The sequence below is a fragment of the Trachymyrmex cornetzi genome, unplaced genomic scaffold (assembly GCF_001594075.2).
Source record: "Trachymyrmex cornetzi isolate Tcor2-1 unplaced genomic scaffold, Tcor1.1 scaffold227, whole genome shotgun sequence".
NCBI lineage: Eukaryota > Metazoa > Arthropoda > Insecta > Hymenoptera > Formicidae > Trachymyrmex > Trachymyrmex cornetzi.
The window spans coordinates 1492847-1518768 of NW_017296923.1; the positions used below are offsets into that span (position 1 = coordinate 1492847).

Sequence of the window (25922 nt, forward strand, 5' to 3'; positions counted from 1 at the left end):
AACCTAATATTAAAAGAGAAATGCCCTGAGAAATTATACAAACAATTGCTTTTATGACAAGTAAGTATATATACATTCTTTGGAAGGAAAAGAATAGCGCACAGGTTCAGACGTTAGATTTAGACGTTTTTTCGATAACGATGATAAATATAGCATTGATGCGTTCGACCTTTCTCGTAGAACTTGTAGCGAGAAATCGAAATAGTCCTGGCTTTTGTCGTATGTCATTGTTTCCGAGATAATGGTTCTCATGACGTTCCCCTATTCTGTAACTCTTAACGACAGTGTCGATGTCGTTATAGCATGATTGCACAGATATTTCATATAGTAAAAAAAACTACGCTATAACGATATCGACGCATAACGATATCGACATTGTTAAAAGTTACAAAATATGGCTCCTCTGTGTATAACTTTTTTTTATCAAATTATATATTGGGTAAGAATAAAAAAGTTCGTACCGCTGTTAACTTTAAAATTAAAGCAATTATATGTTAACAACGAATAAAATTTAAATTTAAAAAAGGGTTTAAAACTTTTTTTAAAATCTTTACTTTTGAAAAGTCATTATAAGAGTAAAAAAAAACCTATAAGAGTCGACACAAGTTATTCGTGTGTAAAAAATATAATGTTTATTGATAAAAATCTAGACATTTCGATCACATAATTTTGGTAATTGACGTAATATAAACTGTACGCTATTAAACTATTTCGTTTAATAGCGTACAGTTTATATTACGTCAATTACTGAAGATGACCAAAATTATATGATCGAAACGTCTAGATTTTTATCAATAAATATTATATTTTTTACACAGGAATAACTTATGTCGGCCCTTATAGGCTTTTCTTTTATTCTTATGATTGTATATCACTCGAGTCTTTAAACTTCTTGTATTTTAAAAGTCATTATGTTTTTTGAGTACTGTGAGTTTAATAATTCTTACATATAGAAAACTATTGAATAAAATTTTCTTCTCACTTTATAAATCTATCATGTACCCCAAAAAAACTTGCAAAAAGTTTGGTCTTTCTAATATGAAAACTTAAAGTTTTCCTAAATTGTTTCTTAAAGATATTTCTGAAGTTTTTTTGTAACTGAATTATCGTGGATTAAATAAAAGAAGCATTTTGACTTTGATTGCTCATAATTGCATTAAAAATCAATACCATAATTAAAAGAAGATTATTAAAGTATTATTAAAGTGAAATTTTAATTTATCGAGTGATATATAATTACCAATTTTTTTTTAAACATGTACTTCATTTGTATCACGTTTTTCTAAACCATGATACAAATGAAGTAAATAGTTCTACGGACTTTTGATCCAACCTAATGTGTATCTAGTTAATAATTATTTATATTAAATGATTAAAGAATTGCGTGTAAATTTAGGACATCTTAAAACGATATATCAGTTGGATGATGATGACAGTGAGTTTTGCTTATCCATTGTATAATGCTTATCATGCACTAAAATTGGTCACACTGATAATCATTCACTTACTAGTTAATATTAATATACAGCTATATATGTTAATTCTAAAAATCATTATTTTTTTATTACGCTTATGATTACATGCTATGCTAATAAAAGCAATAATTTGAAAATTAAACGCAACAGTTATGATTACTGCAAACTATACAGTTGCACAGGAAAATAAATGTAACTACTTTTAAAGATAATTTAATATGTTATTTTTTGAATTTATATAAAGCTTTATTTTGTAAGACAGAAATAGACATCATTAGTGTTCTTAAGACCGAATAGAATGTTTGTAAAATCCATTAGATTGACCTTGTAACATGTATTAGGCTTAAAGGTGACTGGAACAAGTTCCGTTACACCTTCTATTTGTGAGCACAGCATAGGCCATCCATCTGTTATTCTTACTGATTTTTTCCGGCTAAGAGGGCAGAGGACATTTCACGTTGGTGACCTCCACGCTGGAAGCGGTTATCGATGACCTGTCGAGTAACGTGGGTCGCGCGAAACGGGAAAGGAAATTTTACCGCCGTAATGTCGCCAAATAAATAACGATTATATTTGATTGCCTTGTACACGATTGCTGAACAGCCTGTCGAGTCGAAGACGAAGTGTCGACGCTCGACTCGACTTTACAATTTGCTTGTGAACGATCGTGGGACATCGACGATGTTCCGATATGATAACCTCTTTATAAACTTTTTGATATATTAAACGCATAGTCATAACTTGAACGAAACAGACTTATTGTTAAAACATTATCTTAATTATTAGCTTTTTTTTCTTAAACAAATATACTAATTTTATTACATTCATATTTTTTAATCTCCAAAATGATTTCTCGAAATTATTGCTACAAAATTCATTGCTGTAAAATAATTTACGATGTTAGCTCTCTTTCTCTGGACAAGAACCACACGTTCATAGGCTCGGATTTTCCTTTCATAGAGACAGGACCTCTATATTCCAAAAGAAACTGCGGATCTTGATTTTCAGGCATACAGAGATATCTGCAATAAATCATATAAACGTTTGTGAAAACCTTAACACTAATATAATAGCCATTTAACCTGTAACACATTTTTTAAGCTAAAAAACATACAATTATATTAAAAAAAATTTTTTAAGTTTAGAACTATGAAATATAAAATTATTCTAAATCATTACTACTTAAAAATTCTTAGAAAAAGTCTCCGAGTCATTAAGATCAGTAGAATCTGTATGTTCTAATTATGGGTTTGAAAAAGGAATCACTCCCTTTTTTTTATGAAATATTTTGCTACGTTGAAAGGTAAACGATACAAGTAAAAAATTTAAATTTAAGATAATGAAAGAATCTAAAGATTAATATTTTTAGGGAATTGATTTCCTTTTATCTCAAAATACTGATTTTTTATTTGTGCCATTTCTCTATCATTACAGGGATTTATCGTATTTAAAACTTTGACTTTTGTATATATATGAAGTATAAGAAGCCTGCCCCAGCTTTTTTCAGCATGGATGTAAATGGTCACCTAGGGTGCATCAAAGAAGCCTCTAAAATGCGTATTTCACGTCTAATCGAATTAGCCCCGCCGTGTGAGTTCTGGCTCGTTTCTTCTGTTGATAACCATTAAAACGTGAACGTTCGCGACGACTGTTACGCGATATTTACCTGTCATTGAAATTATACTAAATTGTTTGTGTTGCGCGTTGCCTAATTAAAATCACTCGAAAATCATGGAGGTACTGATAGATTGCTATTTCGACAGACTGTTCTCGGAAATGGAACGCAGTTGTTTAGCCTCGCGATACAAACGTCGCGAGCTGGTCAGTTATTTCACGGATGTGATAAACAGTTGTGCAGAAGGTAATAAGATTTATGATATCAACGTCCTGTATTATACGCGCGATGTTTATGCACGAGACGCGCAAGTGACAAATGGACCGCTGTTGAGAATCGATGATTAGTGTGATAACGTCATTTTATTATCCGCAAGTCCGACAGAAAATTCCTAAATTCGCAGACGATTGATGTTATCGTGGTTCCGCGATATTAACGACGTATATGTAGTTTTATCCGTGTTAAATCTCATCCGTCTATACGGGAATGCCTGAAATACGCAAAGATATCGCCGCCCATTATGATCTTACCGTTACATTAAACCGTGCCTAATCCTTTCTATTTGTCTTCGTTGTTTCGCCAATGCCGTTGCAGTAACGGTGAAAAATACCACGCGCCGTAAACGCATCGTCATGAATTCCAGAATAATTTACATCTTCGTCTCGCCCGCGTTTTACGTGAATAAATTCCACGGCTTTTTACTTGCTTCATCATTTTATAACCGATGGGACTATAAATCACGCATGCTTGATGCTTCCAGCGGAAGATCTCGACAAGCAGGACGTATGCGAGAGGATAGTTCTCTCAGCTCTGCGTTATCACAATATCACGATGATGGAGAACGGATCGATCTGTTTACTCGGCAAGTTTCACAATGTTCTTTACGTGGCGGCGAAGCTGTGCTATGATTGGGATATCCACAACAACACGATTGTCAGTCGATTGCTAAATGACATATTCTACTGCGAGAAGACGTTCGAGCGATTACTCGTCGGGGCAATCTTCGGCACGCGCGTAACGCATTTCCTGTCGGGCTGGAAGTGCGACTTTGACGATCGCGAAGAGAACATCCGGGCTCTCGTGTACTTCTTGGATCACGCAATTAGCGGTCGGTTGGAGTACCGTTGCGAGTCCTCGCCGATAAAGAGACGTTTCATCGACGTGACCATGGAGTCGTATGGACAGGTTCTGCCTCTCAGGGTCGCGATCCAACACGGCGCACCGGACATCCTGTTGATCATGCTGCGCTACGGTGCTTCAGTCGAATCCGACAAACTGGCTCCGTCGCCGATGGAGATGATTCTGACAAAACTGAGCGAGTACGAGGCACAACCCGGACAGGAGGAAGTCGTCTATCCGGAACATCTGCTGACGTGCCTGAAGCTACTATTGCGAACTGTGACCGCTGCCTACATCAGAACTCCTGATCACATCGCCGCTCACAGCGGTATATTCAGTGTCTCTTTGTACGAGCAGTATCCCAACCTGGCGAATCAAAATCTAATACCTCCGGAACGTACCGGAATTTGTCCAGCGGAACTTAAACATCTGTGCCGTTGCCGAATCCGCGAGACCCTCCATAATAATTGGGCATTGCCTCATGGAATCAAGAAACTGCAGATTCCAGAATCTCTGAAAAATTATCTCGATCTGCTGCAAGACTGACGACTCGTTCGCGGGATGATCGGTATCGACTGTTTTGTTTTGTTTTAGCACTGAATCTTAGAAATATTTTATCATATACGTTTGTACGCAGTGTTTTAAAATTTTACTGTGATTTGATAAAATGTACTTTCTGTCGATTCGACTGCAGAATCCAGCAAATGCGCGTCGAAGTCTTTTAAAGTCATCGTATAAAGTTCGAATTTTGGACTTATAGTTCAGCGAAATATATGGATTGAGAAAGTAGAGCCAAACTACGGCAAAGACTTTGACAGATACGAATCGTATATTTAAATATATGTCAGACTTTATGTGGAATACTTGATGTATGAAAGTGAAATCTCGCGCGAGACGTTTAAGTAGGTCTAAGGTCTAAGGTTTGAGAAAAAGTCAAGTTCAGAAAGTCGGGTGATAGCGTCTTATAATGACTCTATGTTAATGAATCTTGGGAATTAGAGAAAAACTTTGTGAGGGATACTCTTATATACGCTCGCGATGAGAGTACCAGAAATATTCAAGAATAATGGAAAGTATGTCGTGAGACAATGTAATAATGTACGTGTTCGGGAAACCAAAGTTGTGAACCGTTAGCAACTTTCGTTCAATTTGAGAATCAAATGAAAGAGATAATATAGTAAAAAATATATATAATATAATTATGAAAATAAGAAATTTTTTATATATTTTAGTGTATAAAATGATTTATATATCTATATATTTATATATCAGTAATATTTAAAATAATTTACCTATAAGCATCTTCCGAAACGTTGATCTTTCCCGGTTGACCGGTGGTCTCTGTTCGACTCGTAAGATTTACTGTATTTCCGAATAAACAGTAACGAGGCATACGATGACCGATTACACCAGTAACTACTTCTCCACTGTGTATTCCAATTGTAATTTTCTGTAAAATAACAATCAATATATTATAGCAATATTTTAAAAATTCAGAAATGATTAATATAGTATTAGATATACCCCTGTATAAATTTTTAAGGAGTTATAAAAGGAACACGTTTTTCTCTTGTTTCTATAATACATGCAATAATTTCCATAAGCATATTTTTTTACCTAAGAGTATTAATTATCTAAACTATAAAAAGATTATTCATTTTTAGTAATGTTAGTGCAAAAGATATCTTGTTATTTTTACTTTATATCACATGTTTGCAGCATGAAAACCTAAATTTATTGAAGTTGCGTCAATATTTTTTCTTTTTCTTTCCAGAATTGAATTGCGAATTGCACGTAACGTTCTAACTGTAATCCGTTGTTAAGTATTTAAGTAACGTGAGAATTGCACTGCACTCGGAGAAACAAGTTAGTTTTCTTTGCAAAGAGATACAAAAATAGTAGAGAGACATCAGCTGTCTCTCGGGAAATTGCAAACGGTTCGCGCACATATATGTGTACACACACACGCGCGCGCGCGCGCGCGCGCGCGCACACACACACACACACACACACACACACACACATACACACACGTCAAACTGTATAAAAATACGAGGAAGATTTCAACTTTCTACAAAAGTCATCGGACGGACTGTCTTGATAATTCCTTTAACAAAAACTCTTTCGATATTACTCGCTACAATGTGTAACGTTTAACGTCCAATCTTAAATTGACTTATACTGTCAATTCTTCTCAGATCAAAGCGTTTCGCTACATAGTCATGTATCAAAGTATACCTAGCGGAGTGCAGACAGCTTGTACATACCACGGGCTCCCCATCGATCTGCACTTCATCCGCCGCGAGATCCATCATGTCTAACGCTAGGCGTGCGATGCATCGTGCATGACAACGACAGGGTTCCGGCAATCCACTCACTGCCATATATTTATCACCGATAGTCTCCACCTATAGATCGACCAAAAGTGAAATTAATGGAAACATGAGAAAATCCAAAAGTGTTATTGATATCGCGTAAATGATATTTGTGAGCAATTTTGTTGGCCATATTCTCTTTTTTAAATGTTTTCGCACAAAGATTTATAACATGTAAATGTCTTTTATATAATTTTTCTACAGCCCAAAAGTATAAATCATCCCCACAAATTGACGTAAACATTCAATATCTAATAAAAAATAAATAAAAAAACAGTTTTATTGAAAAATAACATTTATTTTTATAACAATTTTAATATTTTAATAATTTCCTTTTGAATTTTATTATCACCTTTTCCAAGAAAATGCAATAAGTTGAGGATATTTTATACTTGTAATCAAAACTGCATGTAACAATCTATTTTTCAAAATTGCAAAAATTAAATTAATTATACGTGTTTACCTTATAGACGTTAGGATTTTTTTTTGGGTCAGTTAAGACGTCAAAAGCCGTGTACAGTTCGTTGAGCATATTAACGATCTTCATAGCGCCATTAGAGTCTGTATGAGCAGCGCAATAAGCTCCGAAGCCGACTATTCCGGAGAACAGAAGAGTAACGCAATCATACTTTTTCGCTGGTACCGGTCGTGAATGCCTAAGCTCATTCGCCACCGAAATAGGAAGCACTGAGTAAAGCAACCTGCAGTGAATACAGATGATCTTTTATTCAACGTCGCAACTTCCCGTCGTATCGCGGGCGCTAGTTTTGCCTAATCGGATTAACAGTTCTCGGCAAAATTTCCGCAAGTCGTTGAGAGAAATTAAATTTGGATAGTTTCGAAGCGCAAGTCTCGGTTGCGGGAAATCTCAGAAAAGATTTCTGCTTTCCTCGAGCGTAAACGGAAGTCCTTCCATTTTGCGGTATCGTGTTCCGTCAAATAAATATATTTCCGTTAATCGCAAACGGAAGGATTCCCAAAGCGATTTACAAAGAACGAGTTGCGGATCTCGCGTAATCGAATTACTGGTAAACGACGAACCGGTGGCAAAGATAATCAGGAAGTGCCATGGACGGAGATCCTTACCTGTCGGTCTTCTGTTTCTCGCCGTCGAGTTCGCGATACGTCTGCTGCAGCTTATCGGTGAGCAATTCTAAGTTGCGCGTCAATTTGTAATCCGCCTCAAACTGTTCAGACATCAGAACCAGGTCTCGAGTGGCGTCGTGTAGAGGGACGTCACTCAAGTACAGACCCCGCCTGGAGTCAAAAGAATAATTCGGGATGATATTGCGACGGTGGAGACGTTTGTCAAGCGAGATAATGAGAATCCATCCCTCGCCGTATCAAGTAGTACGTCACGTATAAAACTTTTATCAACGTCAACACGAAACTTTAATCAATTACGTTTAACACAAACAGAAAAAAAGTCCGAAGTTGACCGAGAGAAATAAGGTTAATATCTTATACTAAAAGACACAACTTCCCTTTCCGAAAAAGAAGGGAGAACAAGTTTAACAAGTATTAGTACTATGAGATTGTGTAGAAGTTTATGGTAATAAGTTGTATATACTTTTCCATCCCGTTATACCGATTTATTACGTAAATGAAGAGCATTTAATAGATTTATGGAAAGACGTGGGTCTTACCTAGTTAAGTCATCGAGGTTCATAACACTTGGGTAACACAGAAAAATAACCATATCGGTCTCAGGTATATACAACATTTGACCCTGAAACAGTTATTAAACTGTAAAAAGTTCTCTATTAATTCTACACGGAAAGAACAGTTTTGAAGTATTAACTAGATATAAATCTGATAATAATTTTGTTGGACTATTAATATGTTTATGCAGAGAACACAACTATAAATTTTAAAACTCATAAATAAGAGTCGTGAAAGAAACGGTAATTGATGCGTAATAATAAAGCAACGTAAATTATATATTTAGAATAACATTTTTATAATAAAATCAATCGTTTCGATTTACTTTAACACTGGTATCGCCAATGGCCAAGTGCCATTTTGACTTCGATTATCATTTCAATTTTTTTGTATTAGATATGCAGTATAGATTATTAAGGACATGTGAATATAAATAATTATAGTAACATAAATAATATCAAAATAACTTTTATCAATCGAAAACAAGGATAGGAAATTAGCAAATTAATCTTCGGCGATTCTATTGAAACATGAACGGCGATTTTAATGTTAAGACATCATCAGCGATAACAAAGACGTCTAAGATTAGCAGTCGTTTGGTATCAATTCTGTTCTCCCAGCATGCAATGGATAAGATCCTTCTATATAGAATATGATCCTTTAGAAATTATTGAAGTGTGAATTATTATTATTAAAATTCGGACGCTATAATTCTATTATTACGACAATGATTTCAGTGAAAGTTACACAAGTATTGAGGTTTATGTGAGAATAAACAAGAGCCAATTACACGCTCCGTTCCTTTCACGTCTCTCATTTGCTAGTTTTAAGATTTGTTCTAATCTCAACAGTCTAGTGAAGTTATGAATTTTTGTTGATATTTATGTAGGACGCTCAAACTGGTTACTAGAATGTTAAAAATTTTTGTAGCACTGCTCATCATGCTTGAGTTCCCTACATAATTATTTTGATAGTCCAACAAAATTATTTTGAGTTGTGTATATTGACTATTAAATATTATAGTAAAATTTTTCTTTCCGTGTATTTTATTCTTCCCAGTTGACGCTAACTAAAAGTAACATAATGTTTATATTACTTATAATTTTGCACTCAACAATACAATTGTTACGTAGCACTATGTGCTATTACGTTTATATTATTGAGTGCGAAATTATAACACAGATATTATATTACTTTTAGTTGGTGTTAATTTATCCGAATTGATTCATCTTTATAGACTACTGACCTTTAAACGTAAAGACGAATATTCCTCGGCAGCATCAACAAGCATAACTCCTTTTTTTGTTCTTAGCACATATACTGTATTAATATGCGATAATATATTTTCGAATGTTAATTCCAGATGCGGTCTGACCTATGAAGTTTCCAAATGACAGTTAATTAACCCAATTTCATGTAATAATTTATTAAATTGGTCTATAATTAAAATGCATTGGGTATTGTGGTTATTTTAAACAGAATTAGGTGGCGGAATATTCACAGCAACAGCACACTCGATGTGTCTATGATTTTTAAAATGAGGGATTATAATGGTGAGCTAATTGACAACATTACAATTACGTACGAACAATAACGCAAATTATATTAAATGGATGGCTCGGACAACACGCTCTGTGTCCGTCACAATAAGCTGCGTTTGATATACATTCATGTGCTTATAGGCATGTATGTAATAGCAGGCATTGTGTACTAATGCAATTCCTTTGACAGGGAATAATTAGGAAGGTTTATTGAAAATTGATCGATATCAGCGCAGACAATACTTCATGCAGTATCAATGAAATGCTGAAACGATATTATCGGATAAAATTCCTCTTATACATAATTCATACATTTCTGAGCTGTAATAATCAGTATCACGAAGAAAAACAAGCACAAGAAAAATAGCACAAGAAAAATAGCACGTTTTCTGATTGGTCTGTGACTAATTAATCGATAAAATGCAAAGCGTTCAAAATCAATAGTCCGAATGAGATATAAAAAACATGAAAGTGACAAAAATGAATTTGTGACGAAGCAAAGACAAAAGGTGAACTACGTATTCACTATAATGAACATATTGTTTGATGCTCGTCAACTCACAGTTAAGAGAATGTCGTTTAGTTTGCAATGACCGCTAGAAACGCGAGGTATAACACGCGTTATGGTACATCCGGTTTGAACTATGGTAAGGTCCCGATTAAACATTAGATGAAAAGGAAACACTCGACAGAACGTTGTTGGGCTGACCTTTGGTTCTACGACAATTCATTAGATATCTATTATTCCTTTTTTTTTGTAATATTTGTCTTAATAGGCTTTTTAATTATTTAACATTATACTTTTTTAATATTTAGTTTGCGATTCTATCGTCATTTGTCAAGTTTATTGATTTTTGTGCCGATACGTGTTATTGGAAAGAAACTGTGATATACTACTCACCGACAGACAATGTTTCCAATTCAGCGATCATAGGATTTGATACGACTCCTGGCCCTGATGTGTCAGTTATGAGGAATTGCACATGATCGCATTCGCTTTTAGTTTTCACTATCTGCATGTCAACATCCGTGCCGTGAAGTTTTTTCGCAACGGTCTATTTCAGAAAAATAAATCGAAAATTCTTCTATCATTCTTTCTTTACTGTCGACTAATCCTTCTCGTTAAAATATTTCCGTTAAAATATAAAATAATCGCTGTAGTTTTTCTCGTGAAACTCTCTCGGAGCTGAGTTTTTGTATATTTTATAGCGTTAAATGTATTTTCAGGAAATATTCCAGAATAGAATTAAATTTCGTTTCACGATTTTGATTTTTCTCGAGTCTTGCATAATAATAAATCACATTTTTAGCAGAGAATTTTTACCATAGAAATAGAATACCTTAACAATTCCAATAACGATGTGTTCCAAACCAGGTCGATCTGAATAGTAATGCAAAATAAGCGCGCCATCCTCGGGTCTCTCTGTACATCTAAAAGATGGTGCCCTCATGCCCGGATATAACGTACCCAAATGATCGTGAAGCGCGTCCAAATTCTGCAATATGATACCGACGTGTATCTATATATATATGTCTGATTTAACGTGCACACATGTATTGTTTCCAATATCTAATATGAATTTAAAATGTATATATATCTTCGATAAAAATATTCTTAGTGCTACAATAATACTTGATCCGTGTAAGTATATTTGAATAAGTTTTTCGTTATTTTTATAAAATACAAGATGTTGAATATTACGTTGTAGTTTACATATTGAAATAAAAAATTAAAGAGAAGTTCATATAAAATTTAGTTTTACACCAACTGATGTAAATGCTTCAAGCATTTTTATGTGACATTGTAATTCTCAGTATTATTTCATTTATACAAAGTATAAATGAAATAATATGCATATATATAAAAATCTGCAAAAAATAGAAAAACAGGTTGAATTTAATTGCGCTGTTCTCTTTTACAAATGAAATGAGTAATTGAGAAAGATTGAATGTACATTTAAAATTAAGAGTACCGTTGTATAGCAATATAAATTAAAATTTTTTTCCTCATTAGAAAGAATGATGCTTACCTTTATATTTTTATAATATTACTAATTTATGCTAGTTAATTATTGATTATTATAGATTTAATTATATATTTATATATTAACATTTTCTTAGAAAATATAAAATTAACTGGAGATAATTTAACGATAAGACTTTCTAATTTATTCATTTATCTTTACTCACGTATATCTTGTTCTACTGTGGCTGATTTAGCAAATGGTTTAGTGATAAATTACAGTAACGAGATACGTATCAATTGCGGGAAATGTACGATTTAATTGCTATTAAAACAGTAAACGAGAAATCTGAAGCGCGAGATCGAGTAAAGTATAAGATTCTACTTTTTTGTGTCGATAAACCAGTATGATCAAGCGCATTAAACTGTTTAAACGAGAAAAATCTATAATTGACATCTATTATTGAAATCTGTAATTAACTGCATTCTTTAAAATTTACCTGCAAAAAATCTCTAGGTGTTGCTCCAAGAACTTGAAGGATCTTGTCATAGCCGGAATCTTGGCAGAACTCGAAGAACATTCGACCGAACAATTCAAGTATTTCATTGGCAGGAATATCTAGAGCACAAGATGTCTAGTAAAATTTCCTGTTACGAATCAGTCTGCACAATGGACTTATCTCGTATTCTGTCGCATACGTACTAAGTTTATTGACAGCTGCGGATATCAGATTATAGGTAATCTCGTCTTCGTAGATCTGCCGCACCAGAAACTGTCCTTCCATATTAACCGCTGCATCTTTTCTAAACCATCGATGCAATTGTAAGAGAGAATTCCCGATAATAAGAACAAAAAAAAATATATATATATATATATAATGTAATTCCTAAATAATACATAATTCATTTATAAAATTCGATACTCATTTTCAAATTCACCATTTTACAAAAATTCATTATTAATTAAAAATATTATTATACTTAGGTATTACATGACAATATTAGTATACTTAGGTATGACAATTTAAAATCCTAAATTCGCGTTAAATTACAGAAATTTTGAAAGACAGATAATTTATTAAGAACTTTACGCGATCTTACTGTCATTCAATTTATGTGTCAAATGTTCAAAGTAGTTCAGTTCTTTGATATAGACACCAGATGTCACACTCAAAGCTTACCTCAGCGTGTTTTGAAAGCTTCTGCTACAGCTTTACCAATATTCATATCATGGAACAACTTACAACATCTTTCAGAAAAGTTCTTCAGAAGAAGATACTTATAAGAAATTGCTAACGATAATTATAATAAAGTAACTATATAATAATAATAATAATAATAATAAAAATATTAATTAGTAATAAAAAAAATCATAAAGATAGATAATAATTTTTATATTATCTTGTAATTAATAATTGCAATGATTATGTCTCGGTTAAAGTCTAAGTCTTTTTATAAAAAGAACTTAGATTTTAACAATTTTAATATATTAAAATTGTGTCATTAAAATATTTATTAAAATTCAACTTCTTTTTTTAAATAACATTGTTGAAGATCATATTTTAAAATATGTCAAGTGTTTCGTAATTGTAACGATGTTGTTATAAAACCAGATGATGCTTCCAATATTACCTAACAATATTCCGCAACCCAATTTTGCTGGTAATATTACAAACTTCATTCAGGGTTGGTAAATTGGCTTTCTCACAGGTAATTTTAAACGGTACCTATTTTGTTCATAAAATAATCTGCATTTATAATAAGCGCGCTTCAGGGTATTTTTATTACAAAAGATTAGAATATAACCAATATACACTGTTAGATATCAAAGGAGTAATAGTAAATTAAAAAAATAATATTTTATTGTTTTTAACTTCTAAAATGTAAATCAATTCATTTTTGTGAATAATTAAACAACATATGCACTTATAAGCAAATAATAAATTAAATTTGAAATAAATTGTTTAATTTCAGTTTTAGTTAAATTAATGACATATTGAATAGAAGCAGTGACGACCGATAGAAATAATTAAAAATAATTTAAATTAGGTGTAATTTGACATTATGAATTTAATAATGTGTACAACATATTTATAATATATTATTAAAATACCGCGATAATTAATAAAAAAGTTAATTTGTATTTTTAAATTTATTTACACGTTTTTAAGGCCCATGTTTTACAATTCATGGTTAACTCTTAACCGAGGTTTAACTTATTCCTTATCTCTTTCTAATGCTAAAATTGAAAAGAGATGAGAAATAAGTTAAATCTCGGTTAAGAATTAACCATGAGTTGTAAAATTGGGCCTAAGAAAGTTAAGAATTTACAATCTGTGAAATAAAATTAGGCATCTGAAAAAAAATTAAAAGAAATGTTTTAAAACCTTTTAGCAGAAATCATAGATAATATATGAATATATTGGAAAGGTATAAAGAAAAATGACATCTCTATAATTTTCAATATTAATAAACAACGAGGAAAGACTGCTTCGCACGTGCCATAACAATCTTGATGTGGGCGTCATATGACATGTAACATAATATAATATCCATATCCGTATATAGATCATAATAAAATGATATTCCATTTCATGCACAAACTATTCTTTTTCTAACTGACCTATGTTAGTTAACACTTGATTGCCCGTCCGACGGTAGTCAAGCGAAACGCCGCGCCGCGTTGTAAAGATTACGCGAGGGTTGCACGCGTAGGTGTATAAAAAAACCGTGCGAAAAAAAACATGAAAGACAATGAAGATGATCTATTTTTTACCTACTTTATCGTCTCCCACGTCTCACTGCCGAAGGTCTTCACGACCAGGAGCTCGAGGGCGTAATTCACAAAACCGTACTGCACATACAAGAAGAGAAATGACATAATTGTAATTCACCGGGGGATGAATGCACGCCTTTGACATCGCACAGGTGCTGACAGACTCCAACGTGTGATCGGTACAAACCCTCGCGGGTCATCACCGTGCGCTCCAAGCTGCAATCGGTAGCAACCATCAGCACCTGTGGATGTCGCACGCAGTCATTGAATCATTGAGTCTTCCACACGGAAGCATACCATGATGCTGGCCCTGACAATCGGACTGGAGGTAATCGACTGACCTCACTTTTCACGCGTCACTCCATTCCGATTGTCGATCCGATTATAATCGCCGTGTTTACCTCGTGCGCACGAGCCGCGTACTGGAAGACGGCCTGTTTCGTTCGCCGGCACACGATGGGGTATCGATTTTCCGGTTGTCGCGGCTGCGCCACCTAGATACCACCTAGTTGTGCTCCTCTTGCACGAGCCGCCCTCGAGTGAGCTGCACACCACCCTTCGGTTCTCCCAATCCGCTTTGCCACGGTATGGTGGTGTGGTGCCGGAGGCATTATAACTTCGCGAATGAATACTTATAAGACCTTCGTGAGATTAGCGAACGGGAACGACTTCTGTCAGCTCGAGAACGACTTAGCCGCTCGCGTACCGTAATTTCTTTCACACGGACGTAGGGACGGTTATTTATTTCTACGATCTGCAATTTTCGGCGAACTCAACAAGAAAATAAATGCAAACGCTTTTTGTACGAGCGAGTTGAGGATGTAATGAAATGCAACCTCTCAGTGCCATGAATGTCGAGGAACGTCGTTTAAGAAGTTTCAAACTGCAGCATAGGTGTTCTTACGCGTCCTCTGCCTCTCCTAGTAACGAGCGATTTCTTCAGTCGATTTCTTTTTCTAATACTGAAAAGATCGATGAGAAATTTATGTGCATTCATGATGATATTTGATGACCCGATGGCATTTCAGGATAAATGCAAACGAAGCAGTTAATTCGTTGTTTAATTTAACTATATTACATATACAACAATGATAAGCTTCTGACTTTAGAATAGATTAACAACAACGTTTGGTTTAAATAACAATTAATAACATAATAACAAAGTGAAATTTATTCCATCATGCAAGCACTGCACAAAAGTAATTTCGATGATCAAATTATGATCCCACTTTTGTTATACTGTTTCAATAACGTTGTGTTGAATATCATACAAATATTTTATCTTTGGAAAATCTATTTAATACGGCCAATGAATCTAATTACGGTGATATAAATCACGTTTCGTCAATTAAATCTGCTTTAAATTGGACGGATCACGCATAATTCCACTTTAATGTCATTAATTTACATTACTAGTAACACTGTAGAAAAATTCATTACCAAACGTTTATCGGAGAGAATAAATCGCAGAGTACATTGCTGAATTAGTTAAGATAATAAAATAAGATAGTAGCTTCATCTCAAAAAAAAAAAATAAAATTACAATAATTACCTTTAATAAAAGTATCAATCAGCAAAATTAAATAATCTAATATATTTTTTCTTCTTTTAGAAATAAAGATATACACTTTTTTGCGCAAATCTTCTGAATTATGATAGCTTTATCGCTAATAATAATTGTATTGAGTTTTGTTCTTTAACTTGGATAAATATTAAAAAGAAAATCTCCAAGTTGGAATGGTGAAAATTTAAATATATGCAATAGAAAAGATTGAAAAAAGTTCTCGTGAAAGTATAACTTTAAGGATCGAACTCCATGTTTTAAAGTGGTTTCCAACCTAGCAAAATCCTTAAGACGGAAATTTTTCGTAGGAATTGTATAAGATCTGGTATCTTCGGCGTTAATTATTCCAAGTGACCCCATTTTATTCAGCGCTATGCTGAATAATGCCATAAAACATGTATGGTAGGAAGATGTAATGTGACAATTGAAAAATGCTTAGTCACAATAATATTGCAGTGTTCTTCGCAAACGAAAGAAAAAACGAAAAAGATGAGAAAGTTAATAATTTTTATTTTAAACGCAATATTATGAAATTTATTGAAGCATGCAATAGCAGCAGCAGCAGCTATAAAGCACTAATCAATAAAGTGTGAATTGATTAGTAACTGATAGAAAGAGAAAAACGCTCTCTTGGATAAAAATCGTATAAATATAAATGGCGCGAAATTTCGAAATAATGTTTGTTTATTATTTCATTATCGTTTTTAACAAAAAGGACTGGCAATATTATAGATACCTATTTCCGTATCTATCGTCGCACTTGGCGGAATGCTTTTATCGCCACGGCGTACATGGCATTCCTAAGGGAGTTGAAGCGACCTCGTTCCCATTGTGTAAAACGAAAATGGTTCCACCTCTCTCTCTCTCCTTAGTACTCAATTTTCCAGAAATACGATAAAAACATCGTTCGTCTTCGTTCTTATTGATTCGCTGCCAATCGTATCATTCTAGTGTGTAGACACGTGATGTACGAGAGCTCAAAGGTAAAAGTAAAAAATTTCTACCGATGAATTCGTCGTGATAAAATGCAATCGATAAAAGAGCGGAGTATGCACAGGAATTGTAAAAAAAAGAAAAACACTCGATTGACACGGGGCATTTATTTGAAACCGCGTTGAAATTATTAATGACATTTGGTTTAAAAAATGTAAGAGCAATACGCGATAAGTGGATGGAGATGCATGGCTTCCAATTTTATGAATTGCGTCGTATCCGAGAGAGCCAATCGTATCGACCATCAAATGAAACGCATGGTTATCGACCATCAAGATTAAATGGTTTGGAGTGATTCACGAGTGATAGGGGAATCTGCGGGTGCCGGAGAATTGATTCGGGGTCGGTTGTTATGACTCTAAGAATAACAGCGTCATACATTTTGGAAATATGTAATGTCATGAACTAAATTAATTACAACACAGTCTCATCAGCTAAGATTAGTCTATCTATTGATTTCTATAATATTGGTTATAGCATTTGTTTCTTATAACATTTGTTATATTAGAGCTAAGATTTTAGCTTATCTATTAATTTTAAACTTATAACATTTGTTTTTATAAAGGAATTCAGAAAACTTGCATAAACGATACACGTACGCATAAAAATTTATTGTAAAAATAAATTTGTTAACTCCATATATTTTTTAGTTTATAAGATACTAATTATAATAAAATCCTATTAGCTAAGATTAGTCTATCAATTAATTTCAAACTTGTAACATTTATCTTTATAAAGAGATTTAGAAAACTTGCATAAGCAGTGCAGTTATAAAAATTTATTGCACATTTATTACACAAAATAAATTTGTTAACTGTATATTTTTTTAGTATCTCTGAAAATATACAGTGTTGACGTATCTTACACAATAAGATCAGAATTAATAAATGATTCTGTCAAGCAAAATGAGGAAAAATGTGTACCATTTAAAAACCGCTTTTTTTTATTGAAAAACTCAAGTGCAGCTTTAAATAAAAATAACAATAAGAAATAGTATAGGTATACGGATAATACTATAATTGCAAATTAATGCGTGTTTACTTATAAATTATTAGTATGTCAACAGTAAGAAAATAACACTCGAGAAACTTGAATAATTATTGAACCGCCCATGCCTGCGGTATAAATCGCGTTGAAATAGGCTCTCATGACAGTGAAGGTAACACCTTATATTTTGCCACCAACTACTCATTCAAACGCCTTGTAAATTTATCTACCGCCCTCTTAAGTACATGTTATATAAATAAACACTCCTAGACATACGACTTTATTATCTCTCCCGCGATAGTCCTTTGGATTAAAACTTCATTACTTGCACGATCTACTTGGAGAATAAGCCTATCGAATAATTAATGACATAGTAGACATGAGAACAATATTTCCAGGACGGTATATCTCATTATTACGAATTCCTACTACGGAAAAGCTTCATCACGTTATTATCTGAAAAACACATAATGTTATAAATTTGACGTGTGCAATGACTTCTCTGTATACGTGCAGTTTATTTATAAATATTTTATAAATGTTTATTATTTCGTAATATTTTAATAAATATAATTTTATATTAGAGAGAGAACAAAATTTTTTTGTCTAAAAATTCTATTAAAATAAATCTAAATTTCTATTAAAATAAAATTTAACTATACACACTTTGCATAATTTACTACTTATGTAAACTTTGCAAGAATATGTGACAGTATCGAAAAGTATTTCAATTTCGAAATATAAACTTTTGGATAATTTTATATACACGAAGGCCAATTAATCTATCACTTTCAGCCGTTCTCCTATATCCGAAAGTAGTTAATCAATGACTTTCACGTAGATTCTTCAGTCGACCTCGGCGAGATGATAAATAGCACTGTGAACTTAATTAAAAATACCGTCACGTGTCGAATATCGATGATCGGGCCTTCCTTCTGCCGATGGAGATCGAGAAATGCGTGTACCAGCCAGAGCTCGTGTAATGATGGCCATAACATAGATAACTGACGTCACCGGATGCCTTCCGATGACCTGCATTATCGATTTTATATCGCTGACATCCTGTCGGAGGTCGACAGTGGCAGAAATTCCATCCTGTCAATTTTTATAATGAAACGGCATTTCGGGCGAAAAGCGCAATGATGTTCGTGGAACGACATCCCCGTGCAACCATCAATTTCCCTCTTTTCCACAATCTTGCCAGAGGGCGAAGATTAATGTCGACTTACATCGCTTTTGCGCTCGTGAATCGTACGGTTCGACTGCTATACGAAGAGTACCCATTAAGAACACTCCAATTAAAGTAAGATTTCTCGCACGACGTGCGCAAGACTGAAGTCGAAAGTACAAGTAAATCGATTGAAAGCGTTCTTGAAATTTCGATAAAATGACCCCATTTCTACCCTGGAAAACTAGAATTTCAAGAGGGATCCGTATATTTATCCGTTTGGGGAATAAACGTAGTGAAAAATTTACGCGACAAAACTGAAAACGATATTTGCAGAACGGTATCTTTTTACCGCGCATTGCCGCGGCGGAAATGCTTAATCACATTAGTACATACCTATAAATACATACCTATAAATCTGATATGTGAAACGATGTCGCCGTACATTTGTCATGTATAATAAGCATTTGAGGAGCAGACTTTTTGTGTTTTGTCCAAAATTTGTAATTTTCAGAAAACGAGAAAGAAAGAAATTACGTGCACAAGAAAACTACGCACTTTACAGAAAATAATGCCAATCAGTAGGATGTGAAATATTAAACAAAATTACTTAACAATTGCTAAAAATGTTAAACAAATGTATTTTGTTTGTTTCTAGTTAAAAAACATAATGCTTAAAACTTCGAAATGTCTATGTTTTTTCAACATATAAATTAACAATGAAAAAATTTCATTCTTTCTGAATATTTCAGAGTAGCTTATAATATGAATTATTCTACATTAAACATTACACCATCTTTAATTTAAAAAATGAAATTTTGAACAAAATGCATTTTGAAAGTCTGCTCTTCATTTATAAATATATTTATACTATCTAAAGATTTATATTAGAATAATATTTCTTGTCTAGAGAGGTTTTTAGAATAAAATTTAATATAGTTACATTGCGTATCCATACGACATGTAGCTCTAGTTACAGCACCTGAAAAAGATAAATAAAATCATCGAAAGCTGCCTATTTCTATATATTTGCCATTGCATATGTATACATTTAATCAATGCATTTTCGCTCAATTCAAATACCAATTCGGAGAAATATTCTTGGCTGCAAGTGTTGCAAAGAGAGAAAACGCTCTTGCAAAATTTAAAAAATGGTAAATAAATATAATTTATAAAATCAATATTGTACAAGTAGAAAAGAGTGTATGATTTTTTTACAACTTTTAGTAAAATAAAGTTTCTACAGTTAAATAATTCCGTAGAATAAATGACAGGATTTTATTTATGTGTGCAATATAAATTCTACGCAACTGTAATCTAAAGAATGAACATAAAAGATATGTGTCCTACACGTTGATTCATGTCGTTAGGGACGATTGTGTGTGTCTCTGTGCGAAAACAATTCTAGAAAACAGTATATCAAGCCTTGAAGAAAGCCATCAAATACGCGCGCGTGTAATAAGCTAAAAAAGAGGAAATAAAGGGGAGTGCGAAACACTTTGTTTCATTCTTATCGAACTATAAAATCTCCGAGACAACGAAGAGCGTATACTAGTAACTTTGACGCGTAAAATATATAGAGGTGTACTCTAACAAAGATATAAACAACGGGTGTCATCAATATCTCTCCCCTCTGTCATATAGAATATAAAAAAAGTACAAAGTGAAAATTAGAATTCAATTGAAAATAAATGATTATTTCGTAACAAATTGACTGAATGAAATGAATAAAACGCCTTTTAGTAATAAAAATTTGTCACATTTTGTTATCATTTCTCAATTTAAATTTAGGATTTAAGCAGCTTACCAAATGAAGGCATTTAGATTTTCTTTGAAATATACTCTATCTTTGACGTAAATAATATTAAGTAAATGCTATAATGTTATTAATTGTTTCATTCATTGCAACGATACGAGATGGGCTAAATAAATCATATCTGTGATCATTCAAAATGCCGTACATAATAATTATAAATAATCCTATGAAAAAATGTTGAAAAGTAAGTAAAATTTTAGATCATCACATAATGTATAGATGAGATTACAGCGCAATTCTAGGAAAAAAAGCTTATCTTCCCGTTAAACAATTTTTCATATAAGAACATATAAAAATAAATATAAACAATATTATATTATTATGAAATTATATATGAAATATGAACATTTAGTATAAAGTTATATACATTTGTTCTATATATGTTCTTATAAAAAAATTGTTTACCAGTAAACATTCGTTAGAAACTTTTTTATATCCGTATTTATTATGGAATCTATACGATACGTATCAATATACGTTTTTGCCTTACTGTAGAAGCATTCGATAAGAAATACTTTTTCTTTAATGTTTAGCACATTAAATTTTAATACTCATAAACCAGCTTGTACAAAGATTCAAATAAAATTAACAAGTCTCAAGTACCTATCCTAATTCATCAGTTAAATAACTACCGAAATTGAGAAAAGAAAATGTAACCATTTATTTTCAACTAAATGATAATTAGATAAATATTTATAAAATTGTATATGTATTATAAATTATTATCATTTTGCAGATAATAATAATTTATAATACGTACACAATTTTGTAAATATTTATTTATTTCAAAGCACGCGATTTATTCTACAATAATTATTGCAATTGTAATACAAAAGATATACGGAAAAAATAATGTTGTATTAATAGTATTAGCAGTCTAATTGAAAATAATCTTGTTAATTCACAATGACAGTATTAATGAAACTAATAACATTTTATTAAAACAAAAGTAGGACGTATTTGTTTCATTAATTCTGTCATTCCAGTAAGCCCAACTAATAGTAATATAATATCAACGTTATAAATTCTAATTTCACAGTCAACAGTATAAATGTAAAGTAACACATGCTATATGTAACAGTACATTGTTGAGAGTATGAAATGATAACATCGATATTATGTTACTGTTAGTTGGTGTTTACTGAAATTGAATTAACAAGATTATTTTCAATTATACTGCTGTTGGCTAAAGTTCATGTAACATGAAAGATTGAAAATTGTAAATTAAAAATTAAAATTTAACCAATTAGAACAAAACCGATTAAAATTAAAATTATCTGATTGGTCGAATTCCAATCTCTAATTCGCAATCCTCAGTCTCCAATATGTTCTCCAATGTCTGCAAGTTTAATGCTGTTAAGGTGGTTCTTCAGTAAATCGAGTTATCATAGAAATGTCTAATTTTTTTATACAATGAAGTTGAAGTACCGAAATTGATGTGTGTAAAATTCTACGGTAGATTAATGATGAAATAAGGGAGAAAAAGATGTGTTGAAAATGTAACCTTTCACGTATAATTTAGTGACAGATAAGGCTAGCAGAAGCTTCTTTGACTAACACAAATTTTACCATAGACTTTTCTCAAAAACAAGATTATAATAGTTAAAAAAAATTATGATTTTAATGATCACAAAAAAGTAATTGGTCAATGGCCATTCTGGAAAGATATTTACGTGCATAAACTTGCATATAAATTTAACTTCGAAAAGTAGATATAATCTTATTTCATTTTCGTTCGATAAAGATACAGCTCTTGATTTATTATCATATGTTCCATACTGTTTCATTAAGATATGTACGTAGTTTTAATATTTTATCCAAATTATGCAAACATTTGTAATTTTGGGTGGGACCTGGTGAGGCACCTCAAATTTTTGGAACTTTACTAAAGAACCACCTCAATACATCAGTTCTTTTTCATATGAGAAACAAATCAGAAGGACAATCGGCTTTCGTAAAAATATCGTTCACATTTGCACGGAAATTTACTCGGACACTGAGTATCAAACTTTCTTCGATATACAGCAGTAACCAGTCCCGATGCGACAAGAATACAAAATACGGCTATTTTCCGGAAAGCTGTTTCATGAAATTCTGAAAAGGTAGAAAATATATACGGTAAACTATTACATAGAGTATTTCTTCCGCGAACTCACTTGTCAGCGAGGTCATGGCAATTTGTACCGACTATAGTTGGTGATTGATATTGACGGCGGCTAGTTTTTCAACAAATGGCTCGCATTTTTCTATACATTATGTAAACTGATTATAAGACCCGACATTGCATTATGCAGCAATATTAGATTATAAATCAATTATTTCCTGTTTTGTAATTTTACATTAATTTTCAAAAATATTTTTGCCTTTTTTCATAAAGAGAAAATTGAGACATAACAAATATCTGAACCCAGATTGCTAATAAAAAGTCACACCTCTGTCGTCGCAGAAACGCGACGTGTCCTGATAATCTCGCCGTCAACGCTCGCGTAAGTTATTGATCACCGACAGTTATTGATCACGACGGTAGTTTTATGAGTCCCTCCTTAGGGTAATTTCGATGCTGATGTAAGCTTTTGTTACTAACACACATATACTACTTTTTTCTGTAAACAGAGTAAATGTTTCCAACAAACTAATTAATTTGTTTACAAATCTGCCCATTAGAACTTTCTATTTATCTTCTTTAAAATGCATTCCGGTTATGATAGCTGCATCGTTATAAAGACTTATTATTACATCGTAATTCTAAAAGTTTTGGTATCTCGCCAAGAACTGACAAGAATTATATTTATATGTACGTATATATATAACATGTGTGTACACATACGTGTCTATGTAAAAACATTTATAAATAGTCATAACGCTGTTACAACGTTTATAGTTATAACGCTGTGTAATCAAGCATTTCAATCTCTATTATTATCTGCAAAAGTTTTTTTTATACCTATGTCAAGACAATAAATCATACAACTTGCTAAAACAAAAAAGAGAATATACGCTAAATACATCAAAAAATGGAATAAATTTTCTTTCCCTCAAAAGTCAAATAAAGAGTAGTTAGTAAGCTTGGATAAGTATTACTAACTCAGTGGCTATATACAAAGTATCTTAGCCGAAGATAAGCTAAAAGTCGTCGTGTTCAAAAGACAGTACAAAAACTTAGCGAATCATTATTGCATTGTGTTTTAATCATATTTGGATATTTTCGTGAGTTTAAATAAAAAAATTAAGACCTTTTAATTACATAAATATTTAATAAAAACATTAAAGATATATATTTTTTAAATAAATCACGTGAAATTTTTAAATTTATATTAAAGATCATATAAATTACATTTTATTATATTTTACTACACGAAAGAATAGAATTATAGTAAATATTGTCCTACCTCGCGAATATGTTATAGATTTGTTTTTGAAATAGGGCACGTTTTATCTTTAAACGAATGAAGACCTCTCGCAATCGTGTGCGAGATACACGTAAATTGTTCTAAAATTATATGCAAAAAACAAGCATGAGATCGATGCGATATCATAAGAGCAAACTCAGCAAGTAAAAATGTAGTCTTTACGGTGAATAAATTTACCAGACACAAAGGAGAGAGAAAAAGAGAAAGAGAGAGAAAGGGAAAATACAAAAACTCCACTATAAAGAGGAAAATCATGGGACTGTAGTCAAATTTCACATCTGGCGAGTGGATTTAATCTGGTAAATGGAAAACACATTCCACAAATCGCATTCGCTGCATTTCGATGCGCTGCCAAAAATACAATTTAGTCACTAATGGTTATGATGTAATTCGATTTCGAATAGCGATATATTACACGTTCCTTTGACCACGTTCGAATCAGTTGTCAGTGACAGTTAATGGAATGCATTATATATATGTCCAACCGATGCGTTAATATCATATATGCATGTTTACAAACTCATGCGATATATTTGGGCGTTCGTTTAATTAATTACATTTATAATCCCTGAGCATACCCATGCTATAGTTATGTGTTATATAAATATGTATATTATAACGAATTATAACCGCAAAACAATAACTATAATTGTTCAGAAACAATTTTATTTGAAAGTAAATAAATGCAAACATACAAAAAAGTCGTTTATTATTTGTAGCGAGATGTCACTTGTATTTGCTATAATAATATTTGTAAATTGTAATTTTTTTAGTTATTTGTAAAAAAGAATGAAAATATAAAGGAAAAGGGAAAGAACACATTTAAAAAAAAACATACTTTTATTTTTATATAATCAGTTATTACACCGAAATTGCATTTTAAAATTAATACAAAATTTAACACTGAAATTTTTATAATTCAAAATATTAAAATTTATTTTTTGAATAATTTCGTTTTTTAATTGTGCCGTTATTGCAACAAATAAGTGATATATAATCCTAAAGTTATCAAATAAAATATAATAATAAGTCTACAAAAGTCTATGGCTTTCCTAATAGCGTGCAATATTACGTTAGTCATTACGCGTTATTGTGACGATTTAGCTCTTCATTAAATGACAAAAAGGCGCAAACAATAAAGGCAACAGACAGAAAAGATATATAATCTTACTTATCTGAATAATTTGAGAAATCTTAACGGAGCACGAATCGTCGATTTAATGTGCTAATTCTGCAAAGTCCGATATATGCCGCTCCTAAGAGATATTTATATCCTTATTGCCCCCATTTTATCACAATCGGGTGATTATTTTCTCATCAGCGCAACGTATCGATGCTTATATATTAGAGAAAAACATTATCGCAAAGGGATGCTACCTATTAAACATTTTTTTTAAATAACAATGTTCTACCAATGCCGTAAACATTCGTGCAATATGTCTTTGGCTTTTTCTCTTT

At 32.3% G+C, this 25922-nt stretch overlaps 2 protein-coding genes across 2 annotated transcripts; one reads left to right on the forward strand and one right to left on the reverse strand.

The window, feature by feature from the left end:
- Window positions 1–1814: 1814 nt before the first annotated feature.
- Window positions 1815–14938, reverse strand: Gycbeta100B (guanylate cyclase soluble subunit beta-1-like). The gene is made up of 14 exons (XM_018506616.1): window positions 14824–14938; window positions 14531–14604; window positions 12454–12554; window positions 12251–12369; window positions 11128–11283; window positions 10689–10842; window positions 10350–10504; window positions 9493–9621; window positions 8231–8313; window positions 7671–7841; window positions 7048–7285; window positions 6477–6617; window positions 5502–5659; window positions 1815–2497 (listed from the first exon to the last, which is right to left on the reverse strand). The coding sequence occupies exons 1-14, from the start codon at window positions 14824–14826 to the stop codon at window positions 2368–2370; spliced, it is 1812 nt and encodes a 603-aa protein (XP_018362118.1). The 5' UTR covers window positions 14827–14938; the 3' UTR covers window positions 1815–2367.
- On the forward strand, window positions 3084–6485 carry stops (SOCS domain-containing protein stops). Its single transcript, XM_018506617.1, has 3 exons — window positions 3084–3336; window positions 3851–4777; window positions 6408–6485. The coding sequence occupies exons 1-2, from the start codon at window positions 3207–3209 to the stop codon at window positions 4753–4755; spliced, it is 1035 nt and encodes a 344-aa protein (XP_018362119.1). The 5' UTR covers window positions 3084–3206; the 3' UTR covers window positions 4756–4777; window positions 6408–6485.
- Window positions 14939–25922: the final 10984 nt, after the last annotated feature.